Source organism: Eutrigla gurnardus (assembly GCF_963514095.1).
Source record: "Eutrigla gurnardus genome assembly, chromosome: 22".
In the NCBI taxonomy this organism is placed as follows: Eukaryota; Metazoa; Chordata; class Actinopteri; order Perciformes; family Triglidae; genus Eutrigla; species Eutrigla gurnardus.
The window spans coordinates 365,712-392,500 of NC_139933.1; the positions used below are offsets into that span (position 1 = coordinate 365,712).

The 26,789-nt window shown below is 48.9% G+C and overlaps 3 protein-coding genes across 13 annotated transcripts in view; 1 reads left to right on the forward strand and 2 right to left on the reverse strand.

The window, feature by feature from the left end:
* Window positions 1-1,620: 1,620 nt before the first annotated feature.
* On the forward strand, window positions 1,621-6,812 carry LOC311032819 (uncharacterized protein). 3 transcript variants are annotated; one of them, XM_084039880.1, is made up of 6 exons: window positions 1,621-2,090; window positions 2,999-3,324; window positions 5,170-5,295; window positions 5,427-5,552; window positions 6,199-6,325; window positions 6,484-6,812. In XM_084039880.1, exons 2-6 carry the CDS (start codon window positions 3,099-3,101, stop codon window positions 6,590-6,592), a joined length of 714 nt encoding a protein of 237 aa, XP_083896006.1. In that variant the 5' UTR covers window positions 1,621-2,090; window positions 2,999-3,098; the 3' UTR covers window positions 6,593-6,812. The 3 variants fall into 3 exon arrangements, with proteins under 3 accessions (XP_083896006.1, XP_083896005.1, XP_083896007.1); XM_084039879.1 differs by lacking the exon at window positions 1,621-2,090 and having other exon boundaries at window positions 2,865-3,324; XM_084039881.1 differs by lacking the exon at window positions 1,621-2,090 and having other exon boundaries at window positions 2,866-3,324; window positions 6,202-6,325.
* A 140-nt stretch (window positions 6,813-6,952) lies between these two features.
* Window positions 6,953-23,241, reverse strand: mrtfba (myocardin related transcription factor Ba). Of its 9 annotated transcripts, XM_084039873.1 has the most exons (20): window positions 23,094-23,241; window positions 19,398-19,470; window positions 17,731-17,942; window positions 15,853-15,930; window positions 15,161-15,226; window positions 14,960-15,015; window positions 14,777-14,852; window positions 14,421-14,600; window positions 14,131-14,321; window positions 13,869-14,012; window positions 13,519-13,766; window positions 13,211-13,382; window positions 11,951-12,955; window positions 11,725-11,844; window positions 10,870-11,019; window positions 10,647-10,781; window positions 10,518-10,578; window positions 7,486-10,434; window positions 7,316-7,345; window positions 6,953-7,195 (listed from the first exon to the last, which is right to left on the reverse strand). In XM_084039873.1, the coding sequence occupies exons 3-18, from the start codon at window positions 17,876-17,878 to the stop codon at window positions 9,935-9,937; spliced, it is 3,330 nt and encodes a 1,109-aa protein (XP_083895999.1). In that variant the 5' UTR covers window positions 17,879-17,942; window positions 19,398-19,470; window positions 23,094-23,241; the 3' UTR covers window positions 6,953-7,195; window positions 7,316-7,345; window positions 7,486-9,934. The 9 variants fall into 9 exon arrangements, with proteins under 9 accessions (XP_083895999.1, XP_083896002.1, XP_083896001.1 ...); XM_084039876.1 differs by having other exon boundaries at window positions 6,953-7,345; window positions 14,439-14,600; XM_084039875.1 differs by having other exon boundaries at window positions 6,953-7,345; window positions 10,647-10,766.
* Window positions 23,242-23,748: 507 nt separating this feature from the next.
* Window positions 23,749-26,789, reverse strand: part of ercc4 (excision repair cross-complementation group 4) — a 4,528-nt gene continuing 1,487 nt past the window's right edge. Inside the window, exons 5-10 of the mRNA XM_084039714.1 lie at window positions 26,718-26,789; window positions 26,326-26,457; window positions 25,771-25,875; window positions 24,928-25,585; window positions 24,740-24,852; window positions 23,749-24,619 (exon numbers count right to left, since the gene is read on the reverse strand). The exon at window positions 26,718-26,789 is cut by the window's right edge and continues 109 nt beyond it. Of these exons, the coding sequence (XP_083895840.1) occupies window positions 23,874-24,619; window positions 24,740-24,852; window positions 24,928-25,585; window positions 25,771-25,875; window positions 26,326-26,457; window positions 26,718-26,789 (1,826 nt within the window). The 3' untranslated portion in view covers window positions 23,749-23,873. The remainder of the gene's footprint in view (window positions 24,620-24,739; window positions 24,853-24,927; window positions 25,586-25,770; window positions 25,876-26,325; window positions 26,458-26,717) is intronic.

Below are 26,789 nucleotides of genomic sequence, written 5' to 3' on the forward strand. Positions count from 1 at the left end.
ATGAAATGTGTTTTATAAAAAAAAGGAAGCCCGAGGCCCGACCCGACCCGGCTCATTTGCGTATTTTTTCGGCCCGGACCCGGCCCGAAACGTCGGGTCCCGTCGGGTTTGTCGGGCTGGGCCGACCCGTTGAGAACTCTATAACATATGCTTCTATATCGCGTCAATCAAAATCTGAGTGTAGTGAGTGCAAAATAGTTATAAAAAGGCTTAGTCATATTCCCCCCCCCCAAAAAAAAGTCATACTATAGCACGTCGAAAATTCACGAAAAAGTCAGTCAGGATATATTCATAAAAAAATATTTAAAATTGTTAAAAAGGCATAAAAATCGCTCATCTCGCTTGACGCGCCTAGTCTCAGTGTAGTGAGTCCAAAACAGCCATAAAAAGCCATGGTCAACTTTTTCAGGGAAAAAAAAAGTCATACTATATAGCATGTCGGAAAAAAAGTGAAAAATCGACAAAATTCATAAAATGTTGTAAAAATGATGTAAAAGTCCTAACATATGCTTCTATATCGCGTGTCAATCAAAATCTGAGTGTAGTGAGTCCAAAACAGTCATAAAAAGGCTTATTCATGGCAGGCAGGCAGGTGGTTGAGTGGTTAGAGTGCATGCCATTTACCCATGTCTGTATATATGCAGCAGCCTCAGGTTCGAATCCCGGCTGGAGATCCTTTGATACATGTCACATCCCCCTCTCTCTCCCATGTTTCCTCTCTATCCACCGCTAAATACAAAGGTGTCTATGCAAGAAAATAATCTTAAAAAAAAAAAAGCCTTGATCATATTGTCAAAAAGGTCATGCTATAGCACGTCGAAAAAGTCAGTCAGGATATATTCATAAAAAAATATTTAAAATTGTTAAAAAGGCATAAAAATCGCTCATCTCGCTTGACGCGCCTAGTCTCAGTGTAGTGAGTCCAAAACAGCCATAAAAAGCCATGGTCAACTTTTTCAGGGAAAAAAAAAGTCATACTATAGCATGTCGGAAAAAAAGTGAAAAATCAACAAAATTCATAAAATGTTGTAAAAATTATGTAAAAGTCCTAACATATGCTTCTATATCGTGTGTCAATCAAAATCTGAGTGTAGTGAGTGCAAAATAGTTATAAAAAGGCTTAGTCATATTCCCCCCCCAAAAAAAAAAGTCATACTATAGCACGTCGAAAATTCACGAAAAAGTCAGTCAGGATATATTCATAAAAAAATATTTAAAATTGTTAAAAAGGCATAAAAATTGCTCATCTCGCTTGACGCGCCTAGTCTCAGTGTAGTGAGTCCAAAAAAGCCATAAAAAGCCATGGTCAACTTTTTCAGGGAAAAAAAAAGTCATACTATAGCATGTCGAAAAAAAAGTGAAAAATCAACAAAATTCATAAAATGTTGTAAAAATTATGTAAAAGTCCTAACATATGCTTCTATATCGCGTGTCAATCAAAATCTGAGTGTAGTGAGTCCGAAACAGTCATAAAAAGGCTTAGTCATATCCCCCCGCTCCTGTTTTGTGTTACATCTGTTTGTACTTGCATGAGCGCAGTGGTCCAGATCCCTCCTCGTTGCCATGGAAACACCAAGGAACACTGATGACAACAGCTTATCGGTTGCGTTGTATAAAGAGACACATCGGGAATGAAAAGAGAGCCCACATGTGAGGGCGGTGGATCCTACGGATGTGTTCTAGGTTTATTGCTGCCACGTCTCAGAGCGGAACAAGAGTCCACTGAGACAGAAGCATTGATGTATGGATAGAGGCTATGACCTTTGACCTCCGGCTTCATCAGGATCACGCGGATCTTCATTCATATCAAGGCTTTCGTCTGGCTTGAAATACAGAAAGTCACATTTCATGAAATCACATGTTCAGGTATAAAATTACTCAACTCTGCAGCATCTAAGCGTCTTTTAGCTTTTTGTTTTGGTTGTCTTAAGCTCTTAATAACGAACTTGTTTCCAGCAGTAGAGGGCAGCTGTTAAACCATCGTACTCCAGCTGCTCCTGGTCTCGGCTCCAGATCCTCTGCATCCTTGGCTCCGCCTCCAGGTAGTGGGCGGAGCCTCTGGACACCTGGAGCCCTAATCAGCCAAGCAGGTGAATATAAAGCTGAGAACCTCTCTGGTCCCGAACTGGACCACTTGACTCCCCGTTCGGTTCCTCCCTTTCCACCTAGCCTGAGTCTGTGAAACAGAGCTACGAGGATATTGAATATCAGACTTCCATTCACCAGAAACACACCTCTAATGTTGCTGGATGCATAAATATTATAGTGACCAAAAAGTATTTTTATCTTTCATTGGATAAACAAACATTAAAGTTCAGGAGAATGAGTGTGTTGTTAGAATGAAACGTGCCGCATGAAGGCTGCGTGGGTTTGATCAGATTAACGGTTGCCAGTTAGGCAAATAACCACACACCTGTCATCACTGCCAATGCTTACTCCTCATTGGTCCACGCTGTGACATCATGTTCTTCTTATTGACCCCACAGCAGCACTGAAAAGCCATAAACTGCATGTTCATGTACGTCTCTCACACTAACAGGCCATGAACTGTCTCCATTCATATCATAATAATAAGAATATGATAGTTAGACATGACTTATATTAAGTCTTAAATACAGTAAGTAGTCTGGAGTTGAGGTCATCTTCCACTGCGTTCTACAACAGCACACTGTCTAACCTTAAATATGGTCCTCTGGGCCATACAGAGGAACCGTCCCCGTATCAACGTGCTTTAACATGTTGACTTTGGCAGGAAGGCGAGAGTCAAATGGGCTCCTACATAGACTTTGAGCCTGACTTCCTGGCGCTACTGTTCTTTGTGCGGCGTCATTTGCATGTTTTACAGTGAAAACCGTTGACATCATTTAACTAAGAGCCACATTCAGTATGTTAAAGCTGCTTCCAGGGATGATGCAGGGGTCGACTTGATAATGCTATAATAATCATAATAATAATAAGACGATGACATCATCCAGCTTTCCTTTTCTCTGGGCTGCAGGTGAAAGGTGAACTTTATCCAGAAGGACTCGGATTCAGATTCTGGTTTTGGGCCGTTTTTAGTTCATGGTTCAGCTCGGTGATCGAGAGAGAACAACAGGATGAACAGGGCCCGCGGTTTGGACCCGGTACCCGAGGAAGGGGAGGACTCTGGACCCGAGACCCAGCCCGGGTCCCACCACGGGACCCCAGGGCCGAGGAACGGCCCCCGACGGCAGGACCTCATCCAGTTCCGCTTGAAGGAGCTTTACAACAGACGCTTCATTCTGCAGAAGATGCAGAGCTTCAGGAAGAAGAAGGCCCACGACGCCGGCGGCACGGAGGAGCGTGAGTCTCATTAATGTTCATTTCTGCTGCTTGTGTGTCAAATTCATGTTGTTCTTTTAAAAATAGATTTTCAATATTGCCATAGAATGTTCATTGTATTCAGCTGTGTTGTGTTGTTGTCAGTCAGCTGTGAGGACAGCGATCACCTGTGTTGTGTTGTTGTCAGTCAGCTGTGTTGTGTTGTTGTCAGTCAGCTGTGAGGACAGCGATCAGCTGTGTTGTGTTGTTGTCAGTCACCTGTGTTGTGTTGTTGTCAGTCAGCTGTGAGGACAGCGATCACCTGTGTTGTGTTGTTGTCAGTCAGCTGTGAGGACAGCGATCAGCTGTGTTGTGTTGTTGTGTTGTTGTCAGTCAGCTGTGAGGACAGCGATCACCTGTGTTGTGTTGTTGTCAGTCAGCTGTGTTGTGTTGTTGTCAGTCAGCTGTGAGGACAGCGATCAGCTGTGTTGTGTTGTTGTCAGTCAGCTGTGTTGTGTTGTTGTCAGTCAGCTGTGAGGACAGCGATCAGCTGTGTTGTGTTGTTGTCAGTCACCTGTGTTGTGTTGTTGTCAGTCAGCTGTGAGGACAGCGATCACCTGTGTTGTGTTGTTGTCAGTCAGCTGTGAGGACAGCGATCAGCTGTGTTGTGTTGTTGTGTTGTTGTCAGTCAGCTGTGAGGACAGCGATCACCTGTGTTGTGTTGTTGTCAGTCAGCTGTGTTGTGTTGTTGTCAGTCAGCTGTGAGGACAGCGATCAGCTGTGTTGTGTTGTTGTCAGTCACTTGTGTTGTGTTGTTGTCAGTCAGCTGTGAGGACAGCGATCACCTGTGTTGTGTTGTTGTCAGTCAGCTGTGAGGACAGCGATCACCTGTGTTGTGTTGTTGTCAGTCAGCTGTGTTGTGTTGTTGTCAGTCAGCTGTGAGGACAGCGATCAGCTGTGTTGTGTTGTTGTCAGTCACTTGTGTTGTGTTGTTGTCAGTCAGCTGTGAGGACAGCGATCACCTGTGTTGTGTTGTTGTCAGTCAGCTGTGAGGACAGCGATCACCTGTGTTGTGTTGTTGTCAGTCAGCTGTGAGGACAGCGATCAGCTGTGTTGTGTTGTTGTGTTGTTGTCAGTCAGCTGTGAGGACAGTGATCATCTGTGTTGTGTTGTTGTCAGTCAGCTGTGAGGACAGCGATCAGCTGTGTTGTGTTGTTGTCAGTCAGCTGTGTTGTGTTGTTGTCAGTCAGCTGTGAGGACAGCGATCACCTGTGTTGTGTTGTTGTCAGTCAGCTGTGAGGACAGCGATCAGCTGTGTTGTGTTGTTGTGTTGTTGTCAGTCAGCTGTGAGGACAGCGATCACCTGTGTTGTGTTGTTGTCAGTCAGCTGTGTTGTGTTGTTGTCAGTCAGCTGTGAGGACAGCGATCAGCTGTGTTGTGTTGTTGTCAGTCACTTGTGTTGTGTTGTTGTCAGTCAGCTGTGAGGACAGCGATCACCTGTGTTGTGTTGTTGTCAGTCAGCTGTGAGGACAGCGATCACCTGTGTTGTGTTGTTGTCAGTCAGCTGTGAGGACAGCGATCAGCTGTGTTGTGTTGTTGTGTTGTTGTCAGTCAGCTGTGAGGACAGTGATCATCTGTGTTGTGTTGTTGTCAGTCAGCTGTGAGGACAGCGATCAGCTGTGTTGTGTTGTTGTCAGTCAGCTGTGTTGTGTTGTTGTCAGTCAGCTGTGAGGACAGCGATCACCTGTGTTGTGTTGTTGTCAGTCAGCTGTGTTGTGTTGTTGTCAGTCAGCTGTGAGGACAGCGATCAGCTGTGTTGTGTTGTTGTGTTGTGTTGTTGTCAGTCAGCTGTGAGAACAGTGATCACCTGTGTTGTGTTGTTGTCAGTCAGCTGTGAGGACAGCGATCAGCTGTGTGAGCTGGAGGCCATCCAGAAGGAGGTGGAGGAGCTGCTCATTAAAAAGGAACAGCTGGAGAAACAGGGACATCTCTCCAAACTCAGAGCAAACAAAGGCAAGTTTTCATTATTTTACAAATAAAACATATTAGAGTTGAACATTCTGTAATTCTGTCATGAAAATACACTTGAACATTACTAGCTTGTATTTAGCAACGTATACAAATGTGTCACCCTGTTTGATCAGGTCAGCAGGCAGCATCTTCTCAGAGGGAGGCCCCCCGTGGGGGGGTCTACACGCTCCCGCCTCAACAGCTGATGCAGGAGGACCAGAGACCTGCAGCAAGAGAACCAGCAGACCCGGTCCTTCCAGGTGACTTAGACCTGAACCTCCACTGTGAGCTTCTATGACATAGTAATACTACTACTACTAACAACAACAACAATAATAATAATAAGACGACGTGGCATCGACTAGAATATGACAACTTTTGTTTTTAACCACTAAACTAGCATTTTTCTAGACATACCGTGACATTTTTATGATTTTTTTTCGACGTACAAAAAAAAATCATAAAAACGTCATAATATAATTTGATGGAAAAAAACATAGTAGTGTGTCATTTCTAATATATCATCTTATAGTATAACATGAATACGTCTACCTGTCTGTCTCTCTGACCGGTAACTGTCTGTCTCTCTGACCGGTAACGACTCACCTGTTCAGACTTCACCTCGACTCTACATAGCATGACCCACTAACACCCTCCCTCGACACCCCCCCCCCCCCCCCCGCAAAAAAAAAAACAAAAAAAAACCTTACCTATAGCACTCTGATCGTAGCACTGTTACTCTTGAAGTACTAGTTTACTCAGATGAGGACCTAACACTTGTTCTATTTTTAGCTCTTCTTTTGACAAATGTACTTATTGTAAGTCGCTTTGGACAAAAGCGTCATTTACATTTACATTTAGGTCATAAATGTAAATGTAAATGTAACTGTCTGTCTCTCCGGCCAGCAGACGGGCTCCGGCGGACAGCAGCCTTCACCATGTGTCCGCTCTGTGAAGAGCTCGTCTTCACACAAACCCACAGCAGCGCGGGAGAGACTGCAGGTCTGGTCTGCTTGCTGTGCACCATGACGGGGTACGTCTGTCTGTCTGCAGTCTGTCTGTCTGTGCACCATGATGGGGTATGTCTGTCTGTCTGTCTGCAGTCTGTGTCTGAGCTGCCCTTCCATACTGATGGAAGCAGTCAGTGTTGCAGACAGACAGACAGGCTGACTCGTACCTGTCTCTCTGCAGGTGTGTGGCAGGCTGCTGTTTGCTTCCTTTCTGCATGAACCCTCTGAAGGACGTTCAGCACCGCTGCCCCCGCTGCCAGGCCCACATACACACCCACCGGCCTTTCTGACCCACCACGCTTCCTGCTGGTCCTGGTCCTGCCTGGGACTCGGCTTCGGCTGTTTGACTCCCCTCGGCATCAGCCTGCTGTCGACCAGCATGAAGGTCTCGTGGATCTGGTGCCATCTAGTGCCGATGAATGATTATTCTCTGGTATATGCAGTGATTCCTACATGATTGAGGGATGCAGCTTCATGGGTTTCCTGAGTCCAAGGACCTTTATGACTATTTTCCTCGGTAAATGAGGAACAGATCTGGGATCAGCCGAGACTGAACATTAACATCTGTCCACATTCACACTCCATTCTTCACTTTCTACTCTCTCCAGTTATTAGTAATATTGTTTGCGATTGTGGAATAAACGTGCCGATCACAGTACACCAAATTTATTGACACCGAAATGTATACAGTACTTATATACATCTTTGTGAGTATTTACAAAATAGAGAACCCATGGATGTCACACATGTAGAAAAATATGCATTACATCTATATAAATATGTACACAATGTGCAAAATATATGGCATACAAACAAGAGGCGAGGGTGGAGAGGACTCGGCTACGATGAACATGTCTCGCCTAGCTCCGAAACTGACGGGAACCTCCATCACCCTCCATCGGCCTCCATCACCCTCCATCGGCCTCCATCAACCTCCATCGGCCTCCATCAACCTCAATCGACCGCCATCGGCCTCCATCAACCTCAATCGATCTCCATCGGCCTCCATCAACCTCCATCGGCCTCCATCAACCTCCATCGGCCTCCATCAACCTCAATCGACCTCCATCGGCCTCCATCAACCTCAATCGGCCTCCATCAACCTCCATCGGCCTCCATCAACCTCAATCGGCCTCCATCAACCTCCATCACCCTCAATCGGCCTCCATCAGCCTGCATCAACCTCCATCAACCTCCATCAGCCTCCATCAGCCTCCATCCGTTGTTATTCCCTCATGCAGTGCGTCTGAGCGTGGCTGGAGTAAATGTTCATTAATAACATAAAGGATCTAACATACAGTATATCAGGTTGTGTCGAAGTTGATCAACCTGGCAACGTTGGTTGACTTTGAGGCGTCCACCTTAAATACTTCAGCGTGTGGGTGAACATCCAGACACGCCCATATATGGAGGGACAGCGTGTTATTGCTTCCTGTCTGTGGCGTCACGTTGAGCGTGAATCACGACGTCTGATATGAAAATCCAGAAATATACACATGAAATATTTTACATTTCACAAGCATGAAAACAAGTTGGGTTTTTAAACACAAAAAATGATGATGTGATCATATGTTCCACCGCCATTTTGGCAACAAAATATTAAATTTGACAGCTTTAAAAAACAAAAAAACACTTAACTCATCATATCTACTAAGAAACACAACGAATCAACGAGTGACTCTTAGTCTCTTACTTTGGGTCCAAGCCGACCCCCAGGTGACCCCCAGGTGACCCCCAGGTGAACCACAGGTGACCCAACCGGACCTGCCTGCAGCTTCAACAGTCCAGGAGCATGATGCATTCTGGGAAGTGTTTGTTCATGTGATTTCCATCTGTTCACTAAGAGCATGTAAGCATAGACCCTGAAAATGTCCCACAACAGAAGGGAGGCGGCGCCCTCTAGTGCCCACGGACGTAACGGCAGATTTGAGTGGTAAACGTACTAAATGTGATTTCTATTGAAATGACTATCTCATATGGAATTGTGATAAAGTGAGACTACATCAATACAAACGAGTCGTGTGATCATTCAAAATAAACTTCATGACGGCTTGAAAGCAGCTGAGCTTCACTGGGTCACACCTCCCAGGTGTCTGCTTCTATCTGCTTCTATCTGCTTCTACCCGTTTCTATCTGGAGGATCCAACAACACAGAATCAGATAGAATCAGATAGAATCAGGTAGAATCAGGTAGAAATAGTCATCAGAAGCATTTCGGAGAGCAGAGCTGGAAAATGTTGAGCGAATAGTTTGATTTCAGATGACTTGAAGGCAAACAACACAAGCATGCACACGGACATGCAGGGGAGACACACACACACACACACACACACACACACACACACACACACACACACACACACACACACACACACACACACACACACACACACACACACACACACACACACACACACACACACACACACACACACACACACACACACACACACACAGGATACGTTAGCTGACAGCTAGATATAAAGCATCTCTTATTCCTTGATATAACTAGTTGTAGTTCTAGTTTAGTTGTAGTTCTATAACAGTCCTGTAAACTGACCGATTGTTCCCTTTTCCACGTTTATACGTCAGTTTGCTCTCAGAAGAAAAAGCAGCTGCCGACTCGGTGAGTGAATCCCATTTTTCTAAATTACATTCAAAATCAAAGTCTTGGGACAACGGCGGTGTCTCGTTATCTCCACGTCGATTACAATCACGCCGATCACTTCATATGGATTGATCACCGTGGATATGTGAACGAGGCACATAGTGCATAGCTCTCACATGGGGGGAGGAGCTCCATCCTCCCTCTCCTTCATTGGTTTATAAGCTCCACTGCCGTCATGGCGGCTCAGAGGTCCGATAGGAACTATCAGACTAGTCAGCATACATGTCACGTCCAGTATGTGAGACTGTAGACCTCCTAACGGCGAGGAATCCCTTTCAGAGCTTCAAATTCTAAAGGGAACAAGCAGACTGGACGGTCCAGCAGCTCAGACCTGGACCGGTTGGGTCTGAACCCCCAGGTGGGCCGGTCCGTAGCGGAGGCTGGTCTGACATCAGGTCACGCCTCATGTTTAATCGAGTATCTGAGCTTTGACTTAGACGGCTGGATGGCGTCGTAACGAGCAGCTTTTAAAAACGTTTATGTCCTTCACATGACATCACGCTCCCCCGGTTACACGCCGTCACCGTGGTAACACAGTTAGATGTGTTCACACTGAAAGACAACCGCTCAGACCTCCAGGAGAACATCTTGGTGATCTACAGTCCATGCTACCAGGATTCATTTGGCTCCGCCCCCTTGTCTCTGTACATCATTCAAATCTGTTAAAGTCTGTTTAAAATTTCTTCATCACTAATCTGTCACCATAGCAACGGCGTCATTCTGGCTGTTGGGCTGCATGCTGCCTCTTTTAAAGCTGTGCAAACTCTCGCTTGTAGTTCAACTATGATCAGTGCACCGCGCCTGCTCAGCGTCTCCTACAGTGATGTAGTGGGAATATTAATATAATATAATATATTATTAGATCATAGTGGTGTGGTGTGGTGGAACGGACACGTTTGCTCTTTAAATGGTGAAACCTTTCCGTGGATCCCTTTCTTCTGGTCTTCCTCCACCCTGGACTCCGTCAGTCCCAGTGCAGCTGCAGGTCTGGAGTATCCAGGAAGTCCGTGGGGATCCCCAGCGGTGTGAGTGACCCGGCAGGACCCGGTGGCATGGTGAGGTCCAGCCACTCCATGTTGTCCAGGCCCGGGTCAGACAGGCCCATGTTGAGAGAGGAGGGCGAGGCCGAGTCACAGAAGGACAGGTCTGAAGTGTCCATGGGGGAGTAGGGCTGCTGGTCCATCAGCTGGGCCTGCAGCTCCTCCATCAGGCCTCGGGTGCGGGGGTCCGATGCCGGCGCCGTTTCTGCCAGCGTGCCCTCCAAAAAGGCCTCCAGCTGATTGTCTGAGGCCAGCGAGGAGAGGCTGGGCATGCCGGGGCTCAGGGAGGGGGGCGGAGCCAGCTGGATGTGTGGAGGCGGTCTGGACAGAACGGTGTTGACCGGCAGGGTGGAGACGCTGGCCGTCACCGGGGCGGTCTTACTGAGCGCCACATGAGGGTCCTGCTGGATGAACGGAGTGATTTCTGGAGGAGGGGAATGAAAACATGAGATTCTGAGAGACCGGTTCTTCACAACGGGAATGTTTAACCGCCGTCTGCGTCCTCACCTCCGCTCTCTATAAGGATGTCGAACAAGTCATCCATTTGCTGGCTGGTCGCCATGGGAACCTGAAAAGACCACAACGTTAACGTGCGTTCTTGCTTGGTGAAAACACAGCGGCGTGTTGGCATCGAACCTGTGACGCGTGGTTGATGTGCTGGTTGCGGCTCTGTTTGATGGCCTCCTCGTAGCGGGGGGGCTCTCTGGTCTTATGAGGATGAGTGAGGAGGGAGCTGGGCTGCAGGATGAAGGTGGGCTGGGGAGAAGAAGGCTGGAGAATAAGAGAGAGAAACACCGTCAGGATGATGAAGAACCGTCATCTCATCCTCTCCTCTGCCGTGATGACGCAGCATTGATACCTGATGGAGCGGCGTGCTGGAGGCGTGTTGGTTGGGTGAAGCCCGGGGAGAGACCCTGCTCTCTGGGGAGCTCCTCAGGAAACACTGGGGATTCATCTCCGGCCTGGTCTGGTTCTCCAAACCAGCGGCGTTATTGCACATGGTCAGGGTCTGTGAAGAACCGAGACCAGGTCTGAAGTACAGCTTCATAGTTCTCACAGTCAGGGACGTATGAACAGGTAATCATCCGGCCATCATTCGCATAATCATCGGAATATACTGGAAACTGTTACACACTGGAATGACTTTGATTTCTATTGCATCACAGATCGGATCTTTTTTTGGTGAAAATGATCTTAAATAAGGTTATCATAAATCATACAAAAATAAATGATTAAAACATAAAATAAAACTATCAACATTGAGTCCGTTCTGTTTAACATGATAATCTTTGTGGTCTCAGACTCCGGCAGGGAGCCGGGCAGCTTTTTCAAATGACTGTGAGGATATTCACAATGATCCGATAACGGAAATTCCTAAACATATTCCAAAATATCTTTTGGTTCTTGACTGTTTGTTGAACAAAACGATCAAATCAAATATGTCACCTTGGTCCCTGGGGAACTGTAAAGAGCCTTTTTGCACTATTTTCATGACATGCTGTAGTCCAAAAACCATACACATTAGTAAATACACATCAGCTCCAGCAGAACGTCTCCAGCTCCCCTCATTACAGCCAATATCACCGACATTACTATTATATTATGACGTCATAGTGACAGATAACAGAGCTGTTCTATACGAGGCAACGCGTCTGCTAAAGTCACTGCAGCATGACTTTCACAGAGCTGCGACCAACGACGTGGCGTGACTGACCTGCAGCAGCGAGTTGTGGTTGCTTAACTGCTGATTAAGTGTCTCCTTCTTGGTGGTTTGCAGCCGAGGAACCGAGGCCTGGACCAGACCTGGATTTGGGACTGTGGCCTGAAGAACAGGCTGGGGTAAGGGGGAAGGTTGTGAGAACATAATTATGAGCTTTCTAATAGTGAGGCCCTGCAGCAGACAGACACATGGCACCACTCCAGTTGGGTTGCAAACCTACCTGCAGGCTCACTGTGGTGCTGGGCAGCTGGATCGCAGTAGCGTTGTTGGGTAGCGAGACTGGCAGGAGGATCCTCCCCGCCTGGCCAGAGGTGGTTAACAAGGTCTGAGGCTGGCCCAGCACCTGGGAGACCCCCCCCGGGTGGCTGATGAAGAACTGCTGCAGGCTGGGTGCTCCAGGCTGTACCTGGGTCTGAAGTTTGGGACTTCTCTGGGAGAGGAGCTGAGGGCTTTTGGTCAGTTGAGGCTGGGCCTGGATCTGTGTGAGGATCTGGGTTTGGGTCTGGAGCTGCAGCGGCTTGCCAGAAGAAACAGTCACGTCCTCCAGCTTGACCACCGTCGGCAGGGGGGAGAGAGTCTGGGAGCCCCGGATGGAGTTGGGGATTGAAGTGGGAGTGGATGAGCAGTTTGACAGGACTGCTCCCTCCATTTTCACTACGTTAGGGTTCAGCACGGCAGGAACCGGGGTCATGGAAGGGACAGAGATGAGTCTGGGAGAGGCAGGGTCAGCGGGGCTTCCTCTCTTCTCCACCTCCAGCTGCATCTTCAGCTCCTCCACCAACCTCTGCTCCTGCTCCAGCTTCTTCATCAGCTCCACTATCTGCCTCTCTTTCTCATGGAGCCGCCTGTCCTTTTCCTCCGGGCCTTGGAAAAGCGAGCCAGGTGAGGACCGTGGGCCTGCCCAGCCCGAGCTCCCCATCTGGGTTTCAGACAGAGCCTCGGTCATGCCAACATCCTGCTGGAGGTTCGAGCGGTCAGGAGGAACGGGGGAGACCGGCGGTGTGGGGTTCATGGGGTCCGACGCCACCTGCTGAACGGGAAGGACTACAGCGGGAGCGGTGGTGGCGTTGACCTCCATCGGCATGGAGGACAGGGTGGTGGTGGGAGGGCTGGGGGTCAGAACAGAGTGGTTGTCCTGGAAAGGCTTCAGTCTCTCCATCAGATCCGTCTTTGTTCCCGACACGGGGAGGCCACGCAGCTTCAGCTCCAGTTTCAGCTCAGCCACCTGAAACACACACAGTCACACACAGGTCAGTCACACACACACAGGTCAGTCACACACACACACAGGTCAATCACACACACACAGGTCAGTCACACAGAGGTCAGTCACACAGAGGTCAGTCACACACACAGGTGAGTCCTGGCAGCTGAGTGAGCTTTAAAAAGGACAGGTTCTCCCTTTAGGCTAAAGGTCGGACTCTGCTCCCTGAGCTGCTGGGTTCAGAGGTTCTGATGGTACAACTGGGTTTCCAAATACCTTCATCTCCTCCAGGTTGGCGGGCAGGACTCCTGGCTTGCGGTTAGAGAGCGAGTTGTTGGGCCGAGCCGGACACGGCGTCCCCGGGGGAGCCGGAGGTGCAGCCGGCAAAGACACCATGATGGAGGTGGGCAGGCTGCCGGCGGCGCCGCTCTGACCCTCAGCCACGGGCCTGCAGCGAGGAGGAGACACACACATGACATCATCGTTATTTCCAGAAACCATTCACACCACTTCCGTATCACATGAAGAAGACACAGAAAAGAGGAAGTGGAGGCGTGTTCCCACTCGGACCAGTGTGGACATACTTGAGCGGCGCTGGTAATATGGTCTGGTAGTTGTAGTGCTGCTGTTGCTGACTCAGGATCTGCAGCTGGAGGAACAGCTGCTGTTGCTGCAGCAGTCGGGCATAAGAGGAGTCCATGGGGGCTTCACTGGCCTCCTGCTTCTGGTCTGGGGGGACATACTGGTGGTACTTGAGCTTCTTCACCCTGGATTTGGCCTCTTTGCCTTTCTTACTGCGGCTCTTCTCCGAGGGCGACTTCTGCTGGCTTTGCTGTTGTGGAAGAACACAAAAAAACATTCGTCCAGCCCCATTGAAATATTCCATTCATATATTGTGTATATTATATATCTGGAGGTGGAAAAATGCTCTTACTTTCACTAGTGTTGGGCCGGGTTTAGAAAGGGCAGCCGAGGTGAACGGCTGAGGAGGAGGGACAGCTGGACGACCGGCAGGCGGCTCTATGGCAGCGAGCACTTTAACGAAGTCCTTCGTTGCTTGTGGAGGACCTGGGAACGCCTGGAGAAGCAACAAAGAGGCACTGAACCCTTTCATATCCACGGCTGGGTATGCTTGGAGAAATCTGTAAGTAACGCTGCAGCTACCAGGGCAGCTTTCCACTAGTCCTGTATCTGACCTGCAGCAGGGTGTTGGGTACTGGTGCTGGTACTGGTGGTACTGGTGCTGGTACTGGTACTGGTGGCGTCTCTGGCACTTTGCTGTCTGCAGGAGAGGGGACAGAACTCTGGGACTCCTGGCTGGCCGGCTGCTCGGGGGACTGGGCATCGCTGCTGTCTTCATCCAACACTTTGGGATAATTCACCTGACCTACGAAGACAGAAGAGAAGCGATCAACCAGACGCTGCTTCTTTATGTCTTCCCAAGTTAGGGTCCAGGCAGTAACAACATGATCCAGTGTGTCATCACCGTTTTCCTGCCCCTCACCGATGATGGCCTCTTTAACGCTGGAGTCCACAGGCAGGATGTTTTTCTCCACCAGCTCCATGGGGCCGGGTCTCTGGGAGATCTTCTCGTTCAGGTTGTCGGCCAGCCGGGCCCTCTTCAGTCTCATCTGGGTGGCCTGGAGGGAGGGTTCTGCTCCGGTCTCTGAGGAACACACGGAGAACATGTACCTCACACTGGAGAACATCAGCCTGCAGATTTCTCGGTGCTGGCTCTGGACATATATCTTCATAGCTCCGGGACCGATTTGAATTCCATGATGTTTTTCAAAAGGACCAGTAGACCAGTGTTTGTGGTGAGAAGCACAGAACCGTCAGTACCTTGCAGGATGTGCATCCTGACCAGCTCTGCTCTCTCTGGACGACTGCGGATCTTGTGTTTGAGGAAATTCTCAGTCTAAAGAGAAAGACGGACAGTAAACCATCTCATTGTGAAGCCACACAACAGTGGAGGAGTGCACTTCCCTGCTTCTCCAATCCCATACATGTAACTGGCTGCCTTACCCGGGCTCTCTCCAAGCTGCGGATCTGCCCATGGAAAGCTGCCGGGCTCTTCAGAGCTGAAACACACAACATTCTCATCACTGCACAAGTCTGAGCACAATTAAAGACATATGATCTCCATTATATTAGACAGCAACCGTTATTATCTCAGATATCAGTCCCAGTTTGTCATCAAACAGGACCACATTGACCCAAACTCACGTGGCATGATGCCCTGGTCCACCAGCTGCTCCCGGGTCCGCCTTTGTTGAAGCCTCAACTGCAGGACTGAAAACAAAGGAGGGAAACATGTTATCAAGACAAATAGAGGCGTTTTCGTTGTAACATTAAGGAGAACAACATGAGAAGAACAATGAAAGCAGACAGAAGAATCTACAGATGAGGTTTAAGATTTACAGGAAGAACATGAGATCAAGCTGAGTAGATAACCACATACTAACATCTCCCCATGCCCTGGTGCTTCACTCACATCCTGCTTTCATGCTGTTAGACAGCGTATGGGAACATCATTTATCCTCCCAGGCCACCACATCTTCTAAACATTGCTTACACACATACGTGACGGCACTAGAAGCCTCCTTCCTCGGCCTCAGCAGCTGTTTAAGGATGTGACGGTGTTTCCTACGTTTCCCCATAAGCCTCTTTACCAGGGTATGACATTATTATGTGCCCGCTTTACTGTTTGGACCACTGCCACACCCGAAAACAGAACAATGGTACAAGGCAAACCCACCAACAAAACACTCGGTATTATTTCATTCTCATGTAATCCATCTGTTAGACATTTAAGTGAATATCAAGCAACACTTCCAGGCCTGCAGGGCCAGCTGGCAGCAGCATTGGCCTACTTGAGTGGAGGAATAAGTAGAACAAGAAAGAAGAGGAGTGCTCACCTGCTCTGAACCTAGTGGAGCAGTTACTGGGGGTCTCTACCTCCATGCAGGCCATCGTCTGAGACTGAGCGTCCTGGCCTATAGAGCAGTCCAAAATGCAACTAAGTGATTAAGCCATTAGATCCCCTTTGTATAAATCACGCTTAAAATATGAAGCTTGTAATCTTATTCTCTCTGCCGCGGTTCAACATGTCTGACCGAGTGATAAGTGTTCACTGAGAGTCCACAGCTTCGAAGAATTAGAGAAGCAACATTAGCCCGTCCTTGTTCCCTCCCAGACACTTTTTTCTTCTCTTTTTCAGCAAGGCCACAACCCCCTCCTACCCCTCTACTCTTCCTTCCTTTTCTCAGCCGGCCTCGTCGATACGGCTCGTTTTCTGGCTGGAGGCGACGCAGCCTGATGTCGACACGGTTCCTTGGAACTACTGAGGAGCATCGGGAGTCTGAGTCAGCACTGACTCGGGACAAAGGACAATAACAACTGTATCTCCAAGCTGAAGACACGTCAGGGCCCTAAAACATAACGATGTGTCACACTGAGGAGCAGGAGATTAAATAGCCAGTACAGACACTTCCCTATTCATTGTGTCTCTACTTGATGAGCAACCCTTCCTCCCATGCTAAGACCCCTGATTGCATCATGGCTATGTAAACTACAATAATCCATCCTAACCTTATGCATACTTCCAGCTACGGCTGTGGTTAAACATTTACAGAAAGCAGAGGAAGTGTACTCTGGCTGTGTGTAGATATTCTGCAGAGCTCGTTGGAGAAGTGGCGTTACGTCCCTGATAATCTACCGAAGGAGCAAGTCATACAGTTCAAGTTAGATGAATAAACTAAATATCTAAACATTGAAAATAATCTACTGAACCACAGCCGACATCAAACACGTGATTTCTATGACATCATAGTTGGGAAAGGTTGGCGGTTAGTTGGAGAACGATATGCAGTGTTGGTTTAAGGTGATAAATTTAGACTTCCAGTCAGTGGCATTGTCCTGAATTCCTCCGGGAAACGCTGCTCAGCCTGACAAACACATTCTGACCTTTGACCTCAGCAGCAGAGAGGTGGACGACATGACTGTTTATGCACACAGAGACAGACACACAGTCAGCAGGTCAATGGAGGAAACGGTATATTATAATAAGAATCTGGAGGAGGATTTATGGCACAAATAAGACACAGCTAGTACCTTTTAAACTCACTATAATCATGGTGCTGTTGCCAGGCAACCAGGGGAGACTCCAGGAAGTCACCGCAGACAAGAAATAGTCTCACACTAGTTAATCTTACCGTTTTCACACAAACGAGACGTGTTAATGAATGAAAAAACAAACCAACGCGTGGAAGGAAAAACAAAAGCCCAGATGATACTGTCGACTGTGACCGTGCGGACCAGAGCCGGGTTGTGGACTGGACCTGTTCTAAGCCCTGTAACTCTGCCATGACTAGGACCCGGTGGATCCAACCCGCCCCTGAAGTCTGGTAGTGCCCCCCCCATCAGTCTGAGTCAGGCCCATGTGGCTGTTTAATGAGAACGTGCAGGCTGGAGATTATTACTGCAGAAAGAAAAGCTGATGGAAGTTTATGGCCCTTTTGAACTGGCGGCAGCGTGCATGTGTACATGCATGAACAGGGAACTATGAATGAAGGGCATTTAAGGATAGGGGCTTAAGTGGAACCATGCTGGAGGAGCTGCAACAAGAGCAAAGGGGCATATGTTGTTAAATATCTATATTGTTAATATATAGCGTCAGGTTGGACTCCGTGACGGTGTTCCTCGTGGACTAGCCTGCTGAGAGGCGCCGCCTGAGTGTACTCATGGCCAGCATGGCGGCCTGTTTAACTGTGTAGCATGCAGCAGCACGTGCTCACCGTTTTTGCGCTCGTTGAGTGGAGGCAGCGGCTGCAGCGACAGCTCCTCCATCTCGTGGGTCACCGCCTCGCTCTGGGGGCTCGCCAGCAGCAGACTCGACATCTCGCAGTCCCCCTTTGCTCCGAGCAGCCCGGGACACGCCTCCATCGGGCCTCAGGAGGGGAGGCAGGCAGCGGGGGGCGGGGCTAGGGGGTCACCGGGTCGCTGCTACCTGTGGATACCAGAAACAAGATGTTAGCGTCCATCTCTGAAGAAACCAACAGGGGAAGACATCAGTCATTCAGAATAATAACCATCATCCTGGTGGTATGACTACTTCACCCGACTGGTGAAATGCTAAGGGTGGCATTTCGTTGGCCATCTGGAAGAGCTCAGTCGCAGCCCAAATTATTCATTAAATGAGCTGGCTTGGCCTTTACACTGAATAATCACTTCAAAACCGCTGCTCGTGAGAAACAACGGCAGTTTGTGCATGAATGTCCTCTCTGTTCAGACGGCTTCATAATCTGGAATATGACGTCGGTGTGGCGGTTTCAAACGGGGGAACGGAAACATTTCGGGGAGCAAAACAAACAGTTTAGTATCCATGGCTTCCCAGCGGGCTCTTCAGCAGCAGCAGCTCCGTCTGAAGGGCTATTTATCGCTCTTCAGCAGCACCCACAGGACCGAGCCCTCTTCACTAACCATCCGACGTGTTGCCTTTGGCTGAGAACCACTTTGTTCCTAAGGCTGCTTTTATTTCTCCCTGTAGGTCCACCAAGTGCCAAAGACATTAGAGGCCCAGGGAGACCAGGGTCCGTACCCAACTGGACTCATTAGGTTTCAACACGTCTGAATGTTGTCATCTCTGGCTGCTGGAAGCGGACGCCCTGTCATGTATCCGAACACGAGGAGTCGTAAAACGCTGTGTTTCACCACCTTTAAAGATCCGAGGATCATCTATAAAAATGTTCCGACACTCACTGCAAACACATAGTTTCACACTGAATGTCTGCCGTTTGCCAAACACGGTTTTTCTCTGGCTAGCGTTCACTGCAGTTGACCCTAAACACGTTTATAATATTCCTGTTTCAGAGAAAACTTCAATGAGATTTAAGATTTCATTTATAGACGTTAGGGGAACTTTATTCAAATATTAATTTTTGCTATTTTCCAATCTTATTTTCACCCGTTTTTAATAAAAAAAAAAGTAATTATATGTCAATAAGCAAATTAAATAAGTGCTTCTTCCAACATCAGAAAGAAACAATCCAAAACCTTCAAATCAAAGCTGTGATGTTTGACCTGATCTCTACACTGTAAGCTGTCTTTGAAATGTTTCAATATTGTACCGCCACATGGACCAATATATAAATACATAAACTAGTCATTTTGCAAATAGAAATTAAACCTTTTTGATAAGAACAAAAGCAAAGTCCATTTTGTGATCTGGGTTGTTTTTCTGGTGCGATCATGAAGTCAGCGGGTTGGACTTCAGTTTGTCAGGTGTGTGATGCAACTTTATGATGTATGAGTGTTAGTCCGTCTGTCTGCAGTGAAACGTTATCTATTAGATAAAATACATGTTGACAATATATGTTATTGTTGTTGCAATAGTATTGTGACTTAAGTCACATGATAATGTATTATATAAGATAAACACACTCATTGATGAGGTCATGCCTACCTGGCAGAGCACAGCGAGGGGAGAGGAGAGGCTTTAGACTAGTCAACAGTCATGCTAAGCCATGGAGTCCAACCTGGTGGGAGAGAGAGGAGCAAACGTGACATCACAAACCCAACTCAGACGAGTCAGCAGGATTTTACCTCCAGGTAACAGGTGTATTAATTTAGTATAGTTCTGGTTTCTCTTCCTGTGGTTATCAGCAAAAAAACCTGGAGATGGGAATTCAAAATATGTTTTCCAAAAGCTTTTATTACAGAAACCAAGATTTTGAAAACCAGCACCAAAAACACTGAAGCAAGGCCAAAGTCTTTATTTAAAATACATTATATAATGTAAAGAATACACTGGACTACTATTCCAAAAGGAGGACTACAAGAAACACTTTTCAATAAAATCCATTAAAAAATGATGCAATAAAGAAGGACACACACACACACACACACACACACACACACACACACACACACACACACACACACACACACACACACACACACACACACACACACACACACACACACACACACACACACACACACACACACACACAGTGCCAAACCAGACGCTGCCGTTGGTTGAATGAGTGTTTGAAGACAAGTGGAGGATAAACAGATGATAAGTCCCACTTAAAGAGCCTGAATGGAAAGAGCCCACACTCAAGGCTGCATCGAGGTTGCTAGGAAAACCTGCAGCGGCCTGTATGACAAAGGAAGGGCATCGTCCATGCAGAGACAATAGAACCTCTGGGTTCTGATGACTGAAGAGCTGTAATGGAGCATCAGGCTGCAGCGAGAGCGAGAGAATACAACCAATCAACACACGGAGGCTGCAGCGCTCTTCAGACCATGATATCTTTAATTAGGGTTTTATTATCACTCTACGGATGCCCACTGGGCAGATCATGTCATCTTCTACATGTCTGATATCTGCCCGTTATGCTTTCTTATGACCATGGCATCATCAATGTCTGCTCGTTTCACTTCTCCTCTGAGTTCTAGAAGCAGGTAGACAACATTTCTCCTAGAAAGACGGTATTTTCATCAAAGAGAAAGAGAGAAGAAGGAACAAACGCCTGTCATGGCCGACAGGGCGCAGTGGGATAAACATGGCAGCTTCGCCAGCAGAATCAAAGAGCAGATCCAGATGGCAGCCTGGACTGCTCTTTTAATGGCACCATGTGTTTCATCAAAGGGGAATGCATACATATAGTACACACACACACACAGCAGGAAACGATCAGAGGTGGAAGTCAGGTGGGTCAGTACTCTGCTACGAGGCGGAGCCATCTTTGTGATGTGCACTCATTATAATCAAGCAAACACACCTGTTTCCTGCCAGCACGGCAATGATCACCAACATGCCATCACAAAGGAGCAGCACTGGTGTGGACCACGATGGTCTGTAAGCGGGTTTGGAGAACCAGTGAGGAAGATGCTGCTCAGTTATGTTGTAAAACGTCATCAAAATAAATACTGGTACTGCTGGGAGTATTAGTAGTGTGAATATCAGCGAGCCCTATAAGCCATTACTTCAGTATGTGGGAGATGCTAAACAAACAGGCACACAGCATGAGAACCGCTCCAGACTGCAGTTTGAGTCTTCTGGGCCTGAAATAGACCACGTCTGGTCCCAACAATGTCTTCTTCTATCCACAGATAACACAGGATGATGTCATCACTGGGGCTCGTCCAATCACCGCTCCGTTCCCACAGACGTGCTGCTGCTTCCTTCCCACCGTCTTTGTGGATTTCACTGAAACCTGGGTCCAGAACAGTGGACCCGAAGTGGGTTCTATGAGTGTAAACGTGAGCTTACTTTCATTTAATTTGCCACCGGAGAGACCAGGAAACCCAAATGTGAAGGATCCGAGCAGACTTCCTGCAAACTAATAAATAAAGCACACGTGAGTTCTCATAGTCACTCTCCCATCCACCCGCAAGCTCACCTAGACCACATCAGCCCAGACCACATCAGCCTAGACCACATCAGCCTAGACCACATCACCCCAGACCACATCAGCCCAGACCACATCAGCCTAGACCACATCACCCTAGACAACCTGGACCACATCACCCTGGAACCACATCAAATCAAATCAAATCACCCCAGACCACATCACCCCAGACCACATCACCCCAGACCACATCACCCCAGACCACATCACCCTGGAACAACATCAGCCTAGACCACCTAGACCACATCACACTGGAACCACATCAAATCAAATCAAATCACCCCAGACCACATCAGCCCAGACCACATCACCGCAGACCACATCAGCCTAGACCACACAACCCTAGACCACATCACCCCAGACCACATCAGCCTAGACCACATCACCCTGGAACCACATCAGCCTAGACCACACCACCCTAGACCACATCAGCCTAGACCACGTCACCCTAGACCACATCACCCCAGACCACATCAGCCTAGACCACATCACCCTGGAACCACATCAGCCTAGACCACATCACCCTGGAAACGCATCACCCCAGACCACATCAGCCTAGACCGCATCACCCTAGACCACATCACCCTGGAACAACATCAGCCTAGACCACATCAGCCTAGACCACATCACCCTGGAACCACATCACCCTAGACCACATCACCCTGGAACCACATCACCCTAGACCACATCACCCTGGAACAACATCACCCCAGACCACATCAGCCTAGACCACATCACCCTGGAACCACATCACCCTAGACCACATCACCCTGGAACAACATCACCCCAGACCACATCAGCCTAGACCACATCACCCTAGACCACCTAGACCACATCACCCTGGAACCACATCAGCCTAGACCACATCACCCTCGAACCACATCACTCTAGACCACATCACCCTGGACCACATCAGCCTAGACCACCTAGACCACATCACCCTAGACCCACATCTCCCTGGACCACATCAGCCTAGACCACCTAGACCGCACCACCCTGGAACCGCATCACCCTGGACCACATCAGCCTAGACCACCTATACCACATCACCCTAGACCCACATCTCCCTGGACCACATCAGCCTAGACCACCTAGACCGCACCACCCTGGAACCGCATCACCCTGGACCACATCAGCCTAGACCACCTAGACCACATCACCCTGGACCACATCACCCTGTACGTGACTCGCTCAGACCTGTTGGGTTTGCAGCGTGTATCGATCGGAAGTCGATCAGATCGATAACTTCCTCGGATCCTCTCATGCAGACGCAGTACTCAGACATGTTGCCATGACAACAGCTGTCTTAAACAGCGAGGACAGCCGTCACAGTGAGGTATGACTATTATTATTGATTATGGTTGATTATGATTGATTATGATTGATTATTGACTGGCTGCCGCTCCACCGTTACGTCGCTGTGCTGGAGGCTAACGTGGGCTAAGCTAACGTTAGCTAGCGACTTTAAATCTGACAGGTGAGTGACGGTCCCGGTTCTAAACGACGACGCGCCTCCGCGGACACCAGTCCGACATCTACACACACACACGGCCCGTAGTGACGGTGGACCCCCGCTGTCAGCGCGTCTGGAGGTCCCCCGGAGCCGTCCGGTCCGCCGCCCCCGGGTCCGCACATCCCGAACGCCCCTCAACAACACCCGCTCCAGTGGCGCTAGTTAGCTCGCTCCAGCTAGCGCAATGCTAACGTGCTACAAACACAAGACAGGCGGTCCCGGGTCTTACCGAACACCGCAGACTGGAACCCCGAGTCCGTCCGAGCTCTGCGTCACGGCGAGGTGTCCATGAACGTCGGCGGGATGTGTCTTCTGTCTTCTTCTTTCCTGTGAGATTGAAGTTTTTTATTTCGCGGAGGAAAATGGCTGCGGCGGATCTAGGTTGGGATGCAGTGACGTCATGACGCCGTCGCGTACGTCGACAAAGTCCTGCATTCAAGCTGACTGCTGCTTCAGTAAAAGTGTGATCGCCAGGAAGAAATCACGCAGGATCCACCTGGACAGGTAAGCAGTCTATCTGACATGTAGAGACAGACAGGTAAGCAGTCTATCTGACATGTAGAGACAGACAGGTAACAAGTCTATCTGACATGTAGAGACAGACAGGTAACAAGTCTATCTGACATGTAGAGACAGACAGGTAACAAGTCTATCTGACATGTAGAGACAGACAGGTAAGCAGTCTATCTGACATGTAGAGACAGACAGGTAACAAGTCTATCTGACATGTAGAGACAGACAGGCTTTATTTTGAAAGGTTATACAAAACAATTCTAAAATGTTTAAAGACTTTATTTTTTTGCCAAGTTATTTAAAAACATTTAACAAATGTTCAATACAATAGAAAAAATGCATTATTTCAGTTAATTCTGTACATTAATATAATAAGCATTTATTTATGTGTATATATATATATACATATACATATATAATATATATAAATATATATATATATATATATTATCAGATGCTTGAGAAGACAAGGCGTCCTTCATTAACCCTCTATAAATTACTTTAGAGTGGGTTTGCTCTTCTGCACAGGAGCAGGGACATCAGCAACGTTATGCAGAAACTCGTACAGCATCTTAGCGTTGCTAGCGTTCCCGAGGATTTCTGCGATCTTCTCCTGACTGAGCTCGGCCAAGTCTGCCAGACTGTCTGCATGTTTGATGAGAGCTCTGTAGTTCTTTGCGTTGACCCCAGGCATTTTCAGCAGGAAGTCGTACGGTCCGGGGTTGTAGAGGTCTGCAGATCCAGCCACCAGGTCCGACTCGGCTGTGACGGCCTGAGCCGCTGCAGCGTCGGGCTCAGGGCGGCCTCGCTTCAGCTCCAGGAAGAGCTCGGCGGTGGCGTGGGGGGAGGGGCACCACAATATCCGCAGCCGGGGGAAGTGCAAAGTGAGCAAGGTGAGTTTAGAAGAGACATCATTGGACGATATCTCGTGACGGAAATCCGAGCGGGCCATCAAGGAGAAGGGTTTGGCCGGGTCAAACTCGATGAGAAGCACCGGCTTCCTGTAGTACCTCGTCATGGAGAGACACTGGGTGTAGAGGCGGCCGCTCTGCAGCGAGCCAATCAGGTCGCTGACACTCTTGCGCTCCACGCACGTGTCCGGGGTCAGAATGTAGTCGCCGACCTCCAAGGTGACGGGCTCGATATCCAGCCCACGGCGGTGCAGCAGAGAGGGCAGCTCGCTGCGGAACTCCCGCATGTCCACGATGACTCGGGAGGGCTCCGTGGGCTGATCCTGGCCTCCTGGGGGTCGGCAGGAAACAGAAATACTCAGCAGTGACCAAGACAACGTGGACGTTCAGAAGTGAAGACATGTCCAGGAGATTCAGAGAGAAAACTAATGGAGATCAGAGACAGACATGCCTGCTTTGCGGGTGTTGGTGGTGGCGTTGGCAGGCTCTAAATTTCTAGCCAGGTCCAGGTTGGTGTCTTCTCGGCCCTCCCTCTCCTCTGGGACGACCATCGTAGCCTTTTCCCTGAAACACACACACACCGAGGTGAAGCAGTCAACACACACATCGGTAGACACCCCCCACGGTGCTGGTTCTCACCTGATCAGGTGTTCGAAGGCTTTCTTCTCCTTCGACAGCGCCGTCAGGTACTTCTGTTCTTCCGTCGAGCCTCCGTAGATGAGGAAATACACCCTCAGGGGTTTTCCGGGCCGGGTGGCTTTGTAGATCTCCAGCTGGCGGACGAAGGTGAGTTCGGCGTCGTACAGCACCACGAAGCTGGGCTCCACCTCCTGCAGCACCCGCGTCAGGCTGTGGGGGTCCGAGAGACCTTTCAGCGGGTGGATGACGGTCAGCGGCTCCAACAGGACGCCGTAGTAGGCATCCGATGACAAATCCAGCTTCAGCTGCTCCTCCTCCCCTCCATCCTCCTCCATCAGTTCCTCCTCCTCTCCACTGCTGCCCATCGCCGCTGCTTCATCCACCTCCTCCCTCCCCATCATCTGGGTCAGAGTCAGGGAGGCCCTTTTCTTACCCTTCGATGGGGTTTTCCGTGCAGGCTCCTTTCCCTTCACTCCTTTTTTACACCAGCCGTTGTCCTTTTTGTGCCAGTCGAGTTGAAAGGCAGCGGCTGCAGCAGAGTCCCGCTTACCGATGGTGCGGGCGTACAGTCGGGTGAGCATCTTCTCAGAGCCGTGTCTGATGTACTGCTGCAGCTGGGCGCAGGTCCGGTCATCACTGGCACAGATCAGCACCCGGCCTGGGCGAGGGTCAGGAAGGCAGACAGATATGCAGGTATGTAGATGGAAATTAATGTATCTCTATGAAACACAAAACCACCTTTGGAAACTAAAGGCTGGCATCTATTAGATTCTGCAAATACAGAACATTACATGAAATGCTGAGATACACTGATGGACCCTCAGAACAGGGCGGAGCTCTCACCTGCTTCATGTTGAGAGCTCTTGTTCTCCTTCTCAATCTCCTGCAGCACCTCAGTCAGAGCCGACCACTTTGGGCTCTTTTCCAGCACCAGCTCCCGCTTCACCTCTGACACACACACACACACAGCCACACACACAGCCACACACAGCCACACACACACACACACACACACACACACACACACACACACAGCCACACACAGCCACACACAGCCACACACACACACACACACACACACACAGCCACACACAGCCACACACACACACACAGCCACACACAGCCACACACACACAGCCACACACAGCCACACACAGCCACACACACACACACACAGACACACACAGACACACACAGCCACACACAGCCACACACACACACACACACACACACACACACACACACACACACACACACACACACACACACACACACACACACACACACACACACACACACACACACACACACACACACACACACACACACACACACACCAGCAGGTTGAGATCTACTCTGAAGAACACACCGTCGGAGCCCCGCTGGCTGGTCAGTTACCTGAGGCGGAGGATGAGGACGGTTTCTCTGCCTCCTTTCCCAGTTTGGGTTTCTTCTTGCTCTCAGGGATGCGGTACACTCGGCTTCTGGCATTCACGAACATGGAGTTACTGGAGTCGAGGAACAACCACCCTGATGATACAGCAGGCACAAGCAATCACAGTACAACTCCTACCTGGTGTGAATCCCACAGCTTGACCCTCCTGATAAGATAGTTACCCTAGAGGGCTTTTATTTAGAAAATATTGGTCCATCCCATGTTGTGAGTGAGTGAGTGAGTGACTGAGTGACTGACTGAGTGACTGAGTGACTGAGTGACTGACTGAGTGAGTGACTGACTGACTGACTGAGTGACTGACTGACTGACTGAGTGAGTGAACGTTCTAGTTTACCTGAGTTGGATCCAAAGATCTTCTGGCTGGAGCGCAGAGACTCCAGCAGGTTGAGGAAGGTGACACAGTCGT